The following is a 12,965-nucleotide window of genomic DNA, read 5'->3' on the forward strand; positions in this document are numbered from 1 at the left end:
CAGGCATGAGCCACCATGCCCAGCTGTAATCCTATTTAATGACACTGAACTGTATACTTAAAAACGGTTAAGATAGTAAATTGTGTTATGTGTATTTTACCACGATTAAAAAGAAACAAACTCAGGGGCTGGAGTGACCGAGGGGTTGGGAGCTGCAAGGAGCCAAGAGAAGACCCTCTAGACTTTGAGCGATCTGAACACTTTTCTGAGCGCCTATCTGTGCTGTCCTGTGCTAAGGACTTGACATGCATTCGCCTGGGCAACAGAGTATGGGGGTCACACAGACTCCGGAGCCACCGTGCCTGGGTGTGACTCGGCTCTGACACTCCCTAGCAATGTGATCTTGAGCAAGTAACTTCACCTCTCCATGCTTCCATATGACAATAATAATAAACTTCTTCATAAGGCATATGGGAGGATGAGATGATTTAATTTATGCCAAGGATTTAGAACAGCGCCTGGCACATGGCAAGTACTACATATGTGTCAGTTACTACAATAGGTATAAAAACTCACAATTATTGGCGTCTCTATTTACAGAGGAGAAAACTCAAGTTCAGTGTATGTAAGTAACTCACCTAGGACCACAGCAGCCTTGCAGGGATGGGAACCCGGCACTGTCAACCCTATACCTTTACACAAGATGACTACTCACAGCCCTAGGAGGGAGAAACCCCAGAGCCTGGGTGACCCCAGTGCAGAACAAAGGGGCCTTCTGGTTGGTTCCAAATTACCAAATCTTTTCAGAACCTTTGTTATTGAAAAGACAGAGCAAAGACAGCAAGAATGGCATATGTGGTTAAGCAGAGAGTCAAGATTTTCAGAGCTCCTCCTCCTTAATGGGCAAAAACAGAAATCATGGTGACCTTGAGCACACTGAGGTAAGAGATGGAGTAACTAGGCCGGGGGCGGTGGCTCATGCTCATAATCCCAGCACTTTGGGAGTGCAAGGTGGGTGGATCACCTGAGGTCGGCAGTTCGAGACCAGCCTGACCAACATGGAGAAACCCTGTCTCTACTAAAAATACAAAATTAGCTGCGCATGGTGGCGTGTGCCTATAATACCCGCTACACAGGAGGTGGAGGCAGGAACCGAGAAGTGGAAGTTGAACCTGGGAGGCCGACGTTGTGGTGAGCAGAGATCACAGCCTTGCACTCCAGCTTGGGCAATAAGAGTAAAACTCCGTCTCAAAAAAAAAAAAAAAAAAAATGGAGTATAAAAGAGTAGGAAGATAAAGAGAAAATATCTCATCTTTTATGGTCTCAAGAAGAAAAGGCTGGGCCTATCAGTCAGAGAAGGCCAATGGCTGAGGCCTCAGAGCAGGATGGGAGGGTGCTGTGCTTGGATGTTTGTCTCCTCAAATCTCAGGTAGAAATTTTATCCCCAAGACTGGCACGGTGGTGGCTCATGCCTGTAATCCTAGCACTTTGGGAAGCTGAGGCAGGTGGACTGCCTGGGCTCAGGAGTTTGAGATCAGCCTGGGCAACATGATGAAATCCCATCTCCACTAAAATACAAAAAAGTAGCTGGGCGTGGTAGCGTGCACCTGTAGTCCCAGCTGCTCAGGAGGCTGAGGCATGAGAATTGCTTGAACCTGGGAGGCAGAGGTTGCAGTGAGTCTCACTCTGCACTCCAGAGTGAGCTCCAGTGTTGGAGGTGGGGCCTAGTAGGAGGTGTATAGGTCCTGGGGGCAGATCCCTCATGAATGGCTCAGTGCCATCCTCACAGTAATAAGAGAGTTCTTACTCTATTACTTACTGAAAAAGCTGGTTGTTCAGAAGATCCTGGCACCTCTCTCTCTCTCTCTCTCTCTCTCTCTCTCTCTCTCTCTCACTCTTGCCATGTGATCTGTACATGTGGCTCCCATTTGCCATCCACCATGAGTGGAAGCTTCCTGAGGCCTCACCAGAAGCAGATGCTGGTGCCATGCTTCCTTTTTTTTTTTTTTTTTTTTTTGAGATGGAGTTTCACTCTCGTTGCCCAGGTTGGAGTGCAATGGCATGATCTCGGCTCACCGCAACCTCTGCCTCCAGGTGCAAGTGATTCTCCTGCCTCAGCCTCCTAACTAGGTGGGATTACAGGCATGCACCACCATGGCTGGCTAATTTTGTATTTTTAGTACAGACGGGGTTTTTCCATGTTGGTCAGGCTGGTCTTGAACTCCCGACCTCAGGTGATCCGCCTGCCTCAGCCTCCCAAAGTGCTGGGATTATAGGGATGAGCCACTGCGCCTGGCGCCATGCTTCTTATACAGCCTGCAGAAGCTTGAGCCAAATAAACCTTTCTCTATATATTATACAGCCTCAGGTATTCCTTTACAGCAACATAAATGGACTAAGACAGGGGTATCAGTGTGTCCTGCCTGAAAGGGCTTCTTTCTGGGCTTAACAGAGGAAGGAGGTAGCAGAGTCATGGAGCTGAGAGCTCTGGGGACCTGTCCCAGCTCTGCCTCAGGCTTGCTGTGTGACTAAGCTTTTTCTGAGGATAAGTTTCCGTGTTTGTAAAATGGAGAAGTTGGACCAGAGGATTCCATGCTGTATCTTACAGTCAATTGAGAAAGTCCTACTACCTTCTAAGTTCTAGGTTAAATAAAGTATTTTGCTACTTTTTGTTGTTGCTTTTTGGAGACAGAGTTTCACTCTTGTCATCCAGGCTGGAGTGCGATGGCCCATTCTCAGCTCACTGCAACCTCTGCCTCCCAGGTTCAAGAGATTCTCGTGCCTCAGCCTCCTGAGTAGCTGGGATTATAGGTGCCCACAACCATGCCCAGCTAATTTTTGTATTTTTACTAGAGACAAGGTTTAACCATGTTGGCCAGGCTGGTCTCAAACTTCTGACCCCTGGTGATCCACCCACCTCAGCCTCTCAAAGTGCTGGGATTACAGGTGTGAGCCACCGTGCCCAGCCTGCTACTTTTTAAAAAATTTTGAAAACTATTCATTTTTCATGGAGTGGTTAAAAGGGAAGACCCTGGAGTCTGCTGAACTCCACTCCTGCTACCTTACTCTGAGTGACCACAGACCAGTTATTTCACCTCCTTGGTTTCTATCTCCGCAATTTTAAGAGGAAGACAACCTTCCTCATTGGATGGTTGAGAAGATTCAATATGACCTCATATGTCGTGTGCTTAAAACAGCACTTGGTCTACAGGAGACTCTCAAGGAATGACAATTCTTACTATTAGCTTCAAAAGGCTGATCGAGCTGAAACCTTCCATGACCAAGATGTGACAAGTGGGGCCACTTTGGTGAACACATAAACTGAGACCGAGTCTTTGAGGAGGAATTTGTCTGCTATTCCAAAAGACCTTTCCTGGTTCTCCTTCCTCTGCCAGTCAACCATCCCCTCCTTTATGGCCTCACCAGGAACCTTCAGGCCCGCTTAGCTGATGACTTACATCAAGCTTTGGTCCTCCAGTTCTGGGATTCCTCCCAAGTATCATGTTTCTTCAAGACACCTATATGGGTGGAAGGTCTGTGGCCAGTTCCTGGGGCCCACTTAACCACCTTGGTCTTGCCAACCATTGAGGTCCTCTGACTTCATAGTATTCTGCTAAACGAGACCTTTCCTAGGTTTTCCTATCACCCCGGCTTTACTTTCATCATCTCAAAGTTGGTCTCCTTGGAGATATAATCAGTCCCTGGAGCTCCTTTGAGCATCTTCTCCTGGCACCTGAGGCCTAGAACAGGTGTCCTCACTCTAAGCCAGGTAAGTGGATCACTTCAACACAGTAACCCAAGGGACTTGACAGATTCCTATGGTGACCTGACTCAGGCCTTTCCCTACTTTTCTGGACTACAGTATAGTTTAAAGAGAAGATGCCACAACCTAGGCCACTGCATTGTCAATAAAAAGTAAACTCTGTCGGGTGCGGTGGCTCACAACTGTAATCCCAGCACTTTGGGAGGCCGAGGTGGGCAAACCACTTGAGGCCAGGGGTTTGAGACCAGCCTGGCCAACATGGCAAAACCCTGTCTCCACTAAAAATACAAAAATTAGCCAGGCATAGTGACACATGCCTGTAGTCGCAGCTACTCAGGAGGCTGAGGCAGGAGAATCGCTTGAACCCGGGAAGTGGAGGTTGCAAGCAACTGACATCATACCACTGCCCTCCAGCCTGGGCGACACAGTGAGACTCTGTCTCAAAAAAAAAAAAAAATAAAGTCCAAATCCTAAATAATAAGATGAATTATTCCCTTGACATTCCAAAGAGCTGTGACTAACCAAAAGTTCAATGTCTTCAATTTTATTTCCAAGTAACGAAAAGCGTAGATTAATTTCTCAAAGTATCTTTAGTCACTAATAATCGGATGAAAAAAAGAGACATCTGCACTCTGATAACTGTTTTGGAATACGGCTTTCAGAGAGACTTTAGCAAAAAAATACCAAATAATAAACAGAGAAAAATAAGAACAGTAGAAATGAGCATTTATGTTTTCATATGTAACAATTTTCTGAAATAAGACTAAAGAAAAACAAAATATAATTTAAGTTTGCGGGAGCAAATTCTACCAACGGTGGGAGCCTGGAAGTTTATCCCTACCCCTTGACAAAGGTCCAAGAGATCTTTATTTCTTCTTCTTTTTGATGTTGTTTGTCTCCTGAAGTTCTGTGGTGGGCTTGGTGGCTACTGATTTAAGGAAGGAGTCTCCTACTAAGTCCAAAAGTCCTTTCGCATCTTTATTGGAAGATGAACCTCAGAAGTATCTGGATCTCAGAAGCAATCAGTTCAGAGAGAGGACCCCTCCAGCAATGATAACCTCCAGTAAACGGATCCCAAGGCAGGGAAAATTCTTGCCTAGTCCTAACCCTCCCTGCCCATGTCCCTGGCCTAAGGTGTCCCCAATCCAAAGCCATGGTCCCCATGGATACTCACAGGTAGGAGGAGAGCGTGCCACACCAGGACATTGGCATCACTGCTGGACAGGTTCCGCAGGTACGGGGGAGGCTTATTCTGAAGATCCTCCAGCTCCTGCAGGGGACACAAGTGAGTGGGCAGTTGGCTTAGTCCTCCCTATTTCAGCCCCCTCCCCCTGTCCCAGCAGCAAGCTGTCCCAAGTCCAAAACTGGCCATCTTAGGGGCAGAAGCCGGTAAAGTCAGAGCCTGCCTTTACTGAGCACTTAGTATGTATCAGGCACAGTGTTGGTACTTTTTCTTTTTTCTTTTTTCTTTTTTTTTTTTTTGAGATGGAGTCTCGCTCTATCACCCAGGCTGGAGTGCAGTGGCACGATCTCGGCTCACTGCAATCTCCGCCTCCCGGGTTCACGCCATTCTCCTGCCTCAGCCTCCTGAGTAGCTGGGACTACAGGCGCCCACCACCACGCCCGGCTAATTTTTTGTATTTTTAGTAGCGACGGGGTTTCACCATGTTAGCCAGGATGGTCTCCATCTCCTGACCTCGTGATCCACCGCCTCGGCCTCCCAAAGTGCTGGGATTACAGGCGTGAGCCACCGCGCCCAGCCAGTGCTGGTGCTTTAAGTGAATTTTCTGACTGTGGCCTCACCACAACTCTGGTACACCTAGGTACTAGGTGCAGGGAAAAATAGATCACTTCTCCCAGATATTAAAACTTGGGAGTAAGTGCTCTTAGGAGGCTTTTCTCTTGAAAGCAGGGTACTTAACCTCTGCTCTCTAGCCTTCTTCCTAGAAAGTCACTTGGTTCTAATTCCCTGCCTCTCTTCCTTTCTTCCTTCCATAAGCATCTACTGAGCATCTACAGCAAAGACATAACCCCACCGCTTCAAACTCTGCCAGATCAGGGCTGGAGAAAGCAAATGACTCCAGAAGACCACAGCAGAGAAGAACTCCAAGCGGGGAAACAAGGGGGCAAGGAGTGACTCACCTTCCCAGAACTGTTGCCCGAGCACCTGAATATCCCTTTTGAATTCTCCCAACAGCTATTACTGAGCATTCTCTACTGGCATGTAACTGAGACAGGACTCAGTCCTCAAGAATTTCAGTAGAGTAATGGACAAAACATGGATGTGATTATGTGAATGTGTATGGATATACAGTAGGGAAGGAGATGAGAGGGGAGAAAGAAGGCTTCATAGAGGGTACACTCTGTGAGCTGGGCCTTGCAGAATGAGCAGGAAACCATGCAGAGAAGGGGAGAAGCACCAGGGTAGAGGGCCCAGATGGGGCAAATGTGTGCAGTATGTCCTGCAGAAGGTCAATAGGGAGTACAGGAAAAGCGTTCCAAGGTCAAGTACATTTGGGAAATCTAGGCTAAAGAGATTTCTTCACTGTAGAACTTCTCCGAGCCTTTAATATGCTATTGTGTATGGTGATTGACCAAGATGTGGGCCCACAGCATGCAGTACTTCTCAAATGTATTTGACAAAGGAATGCTGCCCCTCTTTTAGGGTCCGTCTTGTGGGACTACAGGCCTTCTCTTGTTGGGGAAGATAAAAAGACACTCAAGGGCAGGTCACATTTCTCTGGAACAATGAATTGGTACAAACCAGTGGTTCTCAACCAGGGGCAATTTTATCTAACTAGGGACATTTGGTAGTATCTGGGAACATTTTTCCGTTTGCACCAATTGGGAGGGTGGGTAGAGGCCAGAGATGCTAATAAACATCCTAACAAAGCATTATTAGGCCCAACAAGAGGGGAGACCGCTGCCCTGCAGGGTGAGTCTCAGACCTGATCACATTCACCACAAGCTGACTGAAGGGCCTTCGGACCTTAGGCGAACATCAGCAGTAGTACCCTGGCAGTACATAGACCCGTGGTGGTGGTGGACAAGGGGAGAGACTCCCATATCTGGGGAAAGGGGAGGGAAGAGTGGGAAGGACTGTGTCCTGTGGTTTCGGTGCCAGCTTAGTTGCAGTAGAACAGAGCACCAGGTAAATTTCTAAGGTTTCCGACTGCAGGCCCTGGCCCGTGGACAGCAACTGTGGACCTGTCTGGGGCCCAGCAGCGAGCTAACTGCCCTAAAGGGAAGGACACAACCCTGACTGGCTTCACCACCTGCTGATTGTAGAGCCCTAGGGGCCTTGAGCGAACATAGGGCATAGCCAGGTAGTGATTACAGCGGGCCTTGGGCAAACCCAAGTGTTATGTTGGCTTCAGGCCTGACTTAGTGCAGTCCCAGTTCTAGTGACCATGGGGATGCTTGTGTCACACATCGCCCAGCTCCAGGGAGCTCAGCACAGAGAGTAAGATTCCATTTGTTTGGGAGAAAGTAAGGGAAGAAAATGAGAGTCTCTACCTGGTAATCCAGAGAATTCTTCCTGATGTTATCCAAAACCACCAAGGTAGTGCCCTCTAAAAGTCTGCAAGAGCTACAGTGTTACTAGGCTTAGAGTGCCCCCTAATGTAGACATGGCTGCAGTGACCAAAAATTAGATCACAACAGCCAAGCCCTTCGAATACCTAGAAAGCCTTCCCAAGAAGGATGAGTACAAATGAGCCCAGACTAGAAAGACTATAAAAAATACCTAACTCCTCAGTGCCCAGACACCAACAAACATCCACAAGCTTCAAGACGATCCAGGAAAACACAGCCTCACCAAACGAACTAAATAAGGCATAAGGGGCCAAGTCCAGAGAAACAGAGATATGTGACCTTTCAGACAGAGAAATCAAAATAGCTGATTTGAGGAAACTCAAAGAAATTAAATATTTCCTCCACAGAGAAGGAATTCAGAATCCCGTCAACAAATTTAACAACAACAACAACAAAAAATTGAAATAATTAAAAAGAATCAAGCAGAAATCCCAGAGTCAAAAAATGCAATTGAGGCCGCGTGCAGTGGCTCACGCCTGTAATCCCAGCACTTTAGGAGGCCAAGGCGGGCAGATCACTTGAGGTCAGGAGTTCAAGACCAGCCTGGCCAACATGGTGAAACCCCCATTTCTACTAAAAATACAAAAATTAGCCAGGCATGGTGGCACATGCCTGTAATCCCAGATACTTGGGAGGCTGAGGCAGGAGAATTGGAGAGGCAGAGGTTGCAGTGAGCCGAGATCACACCATTGCACTCTAATCTGGGCAACAAGAGCGAAACTCTGTCTCAAAAAAAAAAAAGAAAAGAAAAAATGCAATTAACATACTAAAATGCATCAGAGCCTTTTAATAGCAGAATTGATCAAGCAGAAGAATTAGAGTGTTTAAAGACAGGGTATTTGAAAATACAGTCAGATGAAGCAAAAGAATAAAAGAATAAACAAAGACTTTGGGAGGCCGAGGTTGGCGGATCACGAGGTCAGGAGATCGAGACCATCCTGGCTAACACAGTGAAACCCCATCTCTACTAAAAATACTAAAAGAAAAAAAAATTAGCTGGGCGTGGTAGTGGGCACCTGTGGTCCCAGCTACTCGGGAGGCTGAGGCAGGAGAATGGCGTGAACCCAGGAGAAGGTTATAGAACACCATGCAGACTTAACCCAAAGAAGACCACCTCAAAGACATTTAATAATCAATCTTCCAGAGGTCAGGGATAAAGAAAGGGTCCTAACAGCAGCAAGAGAAAATAAACAACACACAATGGAGTTCCAATATGTCTGGCAGCAGACTTTTCAGTGGAAATCTTACAGGCCAAGGGAGAATGGTATGACATATTTAAATAAAATATGACTGAGGGAAAAAACTTTTACCATAGAATAGTATATCCAGTGAAAATATCCTTCAAACATGAAGGAGAAATAAAGACTTTCCCAGACAAACAAAAGCTGAGAGATGTCATCAACACGAGACCTGTCCTACAAGAAATGCGAAAAAGGAGTTCTTCAATCAGAAATTTTTTTAAAAATTTAATGAGCAATAAAAAATCATCTGGGCTGGGCCTGGTGGCTCACGTCTGTAATCCCAGCACTTTAGGAGGGTGAGGTGGGTGGATCACCTGAGGTCAGGAATTCAAGATCAGCCTGGACAACATGGCGAAACCCCGTCTCTACTAAAAATACAAAATTAGTGAGGCGTGGTGGTGCATGCCTATAATCCCAGCTACTTGGGAGGCTGAGGCAGGAGAATCACCTGAACCCAGGAGGTGGAGGTTATGGTGAGGCGAGATTACACTATTGCACCCCAGCCTAGGCAACAAGAGGGAAACTCTGAAGAAAGGAAAGGAGAAAGAAAGAAAAAGAAAGAGAGAGAGAGAGAGAGAGAGAGAGAGAGAGAGAAAGAAAGAAAGAAAGAAAGAAAGAAAGAAAGAAAGAAAGAAAGAAGGAAAGAAAGAAAGAGAAAGAAAGAAAGAACAAAAGAAAAGAAATCAGCTGAAGGTACAAAACTCACTGGTTATAGTAAGTGCACAGAAAAACAGATTAGGGCTGGGCACAGTGGCTATGCCTGTAATCCCAGCACTTTGGGAGGCTGAAGCCGGTGGATTACCTAAGGTCAGGAGTTCAAGACCAGCCTGGCTAACATGGTGAAACCCCACCGCTACTAAAATACAAAAATTAGCTGGGCGTGGTGGCAGGCGCCTATAATCCCAGCTACTCGGGAGGCTGAGGTAGGCGAATTGAACCTGGAGGCGGAGGTTGCGGTGAGCCAAGATTGCACCATTGCACTCCAGCCTGGGCAACAAGAGCGAAACTCTGTGAAGAAAAGAAAAAAGAAGAGAAGAAAAGAGAAGAGAAAGAGAAAGAGAAAGGAGGAGAGAGAGGAGAGAAAGAAAGAGAAAGAAAAGAAAGGAAGAAAGAGAGAGAAAGAGAAAGAGAAAGAAAGAAAGAAAGAAAGAAAGAAAGAAAGAAAGAAAGAAAGAAAGAAAGAAAGAAGTTAAAAAGTGGAAAGATGAAGTTAAAGTGTACAGTTTGTATTAGGTTTTTGTTTTGTTTTTTGGTTTTGGTTTTTTTTTTTTTTGAGACAGTGCCTCACTCTGTCACCCAGACTAGAGTGCAGTGGCACAATCACAGCTCACTGCAGCCTCAACCTCCCGGGCTCAGGTGATCCTGCCACCTCAGCCTCCCAAGTAGCTGGGACTACAGCAGTGTGCTACTATGCCCAGCTAATTTTGGTACTTTTTGTAGAGACAGGGTTTGGCTGTATTACCCAAGCTGGAACTCCTGGGCTCATGCAATGCGCCCGTGTTACCCAGGCTGGTCTCAAACTCCTGGGCTCAAGCAATCCGCCAACCTCAGCCTCTCAAAGTGCTGATATTACAGGAGTGAGACACCACGCCTGGCCTTTATTAGTTTTCATTTTGCTTGTTTGTTTGTTTATGCAATCAGTATTAACTTGTCATTAGTTTAAAATAACGAGTTATAAGATATTATTTACAAACCTTGCAGTAACCTTAAATCTAAAAACATACAATGGATACATAAGAGTTATCTGACCCAAAATGTCAGCAGTGATGAGGTTGAGAAACGGAAGCTCTCCAAACCCAGTCCACAGTTGAGGAGGGGTCCTTTAACACTGGGGACCATTTGAACTTTCTCTGCCTTCTCCCCACCCCCAACATATAATATAAACACATCCCATGCCCCCCTCCTATCTCTCAGTCTACCTTCCATCTCTGTTCAACCAATAAGCTGCTTCTGGTGCCTCCCACCCAGAGTCAATGGCCCCTCATTTATCTTTACCCCAAACTAGAAGCATCTGCACTCCTAAGAGTTTCTCTATCATCTGTGACTCTTTGGCAAGAACAAAGCCCAAGGCTGACCAGAGAAGAACTGGGAATAAACATTTCTCTGACTTTACTATAACTGGGCACACTTGGACTTTATCTATTTAGGGTGAGTCCTGCCAAAACTTTCCCAAAGCCTGAGGAAGTTGAAACCCAATTTAAAACACACAGTTCTTTCCTACTGCCTAATAGGAAATCACCCGACTAACAGGAACAGAAAATGAAAGTAGAAAGACCATTCATTGAAAGAGCCTGCAGGCTGGAGGCCTGTGGACCTGGCTTCATATTCCTGTCCCATTGCTCCTTACTGAAAGACTCTGGACAAGCAAGTTATTTTCTCTGCGCCTCAATTTCCTCATTTGTAAAATGCAGGTATATATTACTTATCTTACAGAACTGCTGTGAGAATTAGATGAAATAACCATGTAAACTGTTTGGCATGTAATGGTTCCAGTGCAGTAAATTCTGGCTCCCATCTCTCTTCCACTTGGCTGGAAAGACCCTCTGCCTCATTTTGCTGCCAACCTTCAGATTTAGGATCTAGGCCAAGCCTGCTCTGGGCGTCCCAGTCTGAGGCCATTTTCTTCTCAGAGGCTGCGGGTAGCAGGCACCCTCTTCCTCCCCTAGAGCCTGCCCCTCCACCCTGCAGACTGGAAGGGGCACTTCTGAGAGACTTGCGGTGCCATACTCACTTCACCAGGATCACCTTCCTCCCTAATCCATCTCCAACACCCTGGGTTTTCCCACCTTCTGGAGGGAACTGCCCCCTCCCCATCCTTCCAGATCTTATTGTGTCCCTGATAGGAATAAAATTCAACAAGGGCCGGATTTGTGTTCATCTCTGCCCGCCCCACCCCGCCACCTCCTAGAACAGGGCCAGCACATGTAGGCATTCAACACTTGTAGAACTCACGAATGCAAGCCACCTACTCCAGGAGGCCTTCCAGGTCCACCTCCGCATCTTTTCTCCAGAGAATACCCAGGGAACTTTGCCCCAAATTCTAATCAGCATTCCGTGTTTCTCAGGACTCTAGTAATGCAGGCATCAAATTATGGGATGGGCCATGGGCTTACTCCAAGGCAAGGACTTCATCCTGGTCATCTGTGTTCATAACCCACCACCAGCAGTAGCAGAATGCCTGGCACCAAGATGCCAAGGACGTTTCCTGCACTGGAGATGCACCCAGTTATTATCACAAGTCTCAGGCAGGAAAAGCGAAATTGAAACCAGTTTTGGAGGAGCTAGCTCATCTTCACCACGCAAAAGGCTCAAGCAGAGGTCCCCAAACCCCCAAAACTCCAACTCTGGCCACTCTTGCAGGCCAGTCCTCCTCTGAGTAGAGGGCGGGAAGGACAGGGATTCAGCCAGCCCTGGTGCCCAGACAAATAAATGAATGTGCTCGGAGAGCCGAGGAGGGGATGGAGAGAGGAGGGAATGCGGGGGGCTAGGGGAGCCAAGAGAAAGGGGTCATCCTATATGCGGTTACCTTCGCCACTCGCACGCTCGCCATCTCGGGACCGAGTGTGTGCCACTGGCAGTCTCCAGCAGGACCGAGCACCGACCCGCGACACAGCGCGCCCCGCCCCGGGGGCCCCACCCCCCGGCAGCTCCGCCCACCCCTCCGGCCGCGGTCCCTGCGTGGACCTCCCGGCATCCGCTCCTGCGGGGCCAGAAGGCCTTCGAGGGACAATGCGCCGGGCAACCGCCCGGTCCCTGCGCGGAGGGCTCGGACCCAGGGCTCACGGTCTTTGTGGGGAGACGGGGGCGGGCCTCGCGGCGCGAGGCTCTGCTGATCCCTGCCTCCCGCGGGGGGCGTCGTGCACCGGCAGGGAGCGCTCAGGGGCGCTGGGGGGCGCTCATAGGGGTTCTAGCCTTCGGTCCGCCGGCGGCGGCGCCGGGAGCTCTCCGGTCTTGGTCAGCACCCCCGCGCGCCGCCCCAAATACACACTCGCCCTGAATGAAGAAGGGATGCTTGCTGTGCGGACGCGGCTCCGTGACAGTTCTCGGTGGCCTCCACCATCAGACCTCCGCCCTGAGCCCCTGCCCCAGCGAGCTTCCGGAGCCGCCGAGCCTGCCGCCTTCCCTCCATGGGCCCAGCGCTCCTTCTCCGAAACTGCGTGAGGGACGGCGTAGACCTGTGCCCTCCGAGCACCGCTGCCCGGCAGTCGGGAATCCTTTATGCTGTCCAGCGTTCGGCACGGGCTGCAACGTTTCTCCCCGTGGCTTGGGGCAGAGCACCTCAAGGAGGCGCTGTTGGACCCTTTCTCTTTTGCTTTGGGGGTTCGGTCTACCATCATTCAGTCCTTTACTAGGCTTAGTATTTACCAAGTGCCTACTGTATACTGATTTGGGAAACAGTTGGCTGGGGGAAGCCCTAAGACGGACTC

At 48.3% G+C, this 12,965-nt stretch overlaps 1 protein-coding gene across 1 annotated transcript in view; it reads right to left on the minus strand.

Moving 5' to 3' along the window:
* UBE2L6 (ubiquitin conjugating enzyme E2 L6) overlaps positions 1 to 12,274 on the minus strand; it is a 16,464-nt gene extending 4,190 nt beyond the window's left edge. The window contains exons 1-2 of the mRNA XM_017851370.1: positions 12,065 to 12,274; positions 4,878 to 4,973 (exon numbers count right to left, since the gene is read on the minus strand). Of these exons, the coding sequence (XP_017706859.1) occupies positions 4,878 to 4,973; positions 12,065 to 12,232 (264 nt within the window). The 5' untranslated portion in view covers positions 12,233 to 12,274. The remainder of the gene's footprint in view (positions 1 to 4,877; positions 4,974 to 12,064) is intronic.
* Between the last annotated feature and the right edge of the window lie 691 nt (positions 12,275 to 12,965).

Source organism: Rhinopithecus bieti, unplaced genomic scaffold (assembly GCF_001698545.2).
Source record: "Rhinopithecus bieti isolate Rb0 unplaced genomic scaffold, ASM169854v2 scaffold_33444, whole genome shotgun sequence".
In the NCBI taxonomy this organism is placed as follows: domain Eukaryota; kingdom Metazoa; phylum Chordata; class Mammalia; order Primates; family Cercopithecidae; genus Rhinopithecus; species Rhinopithecus bieti.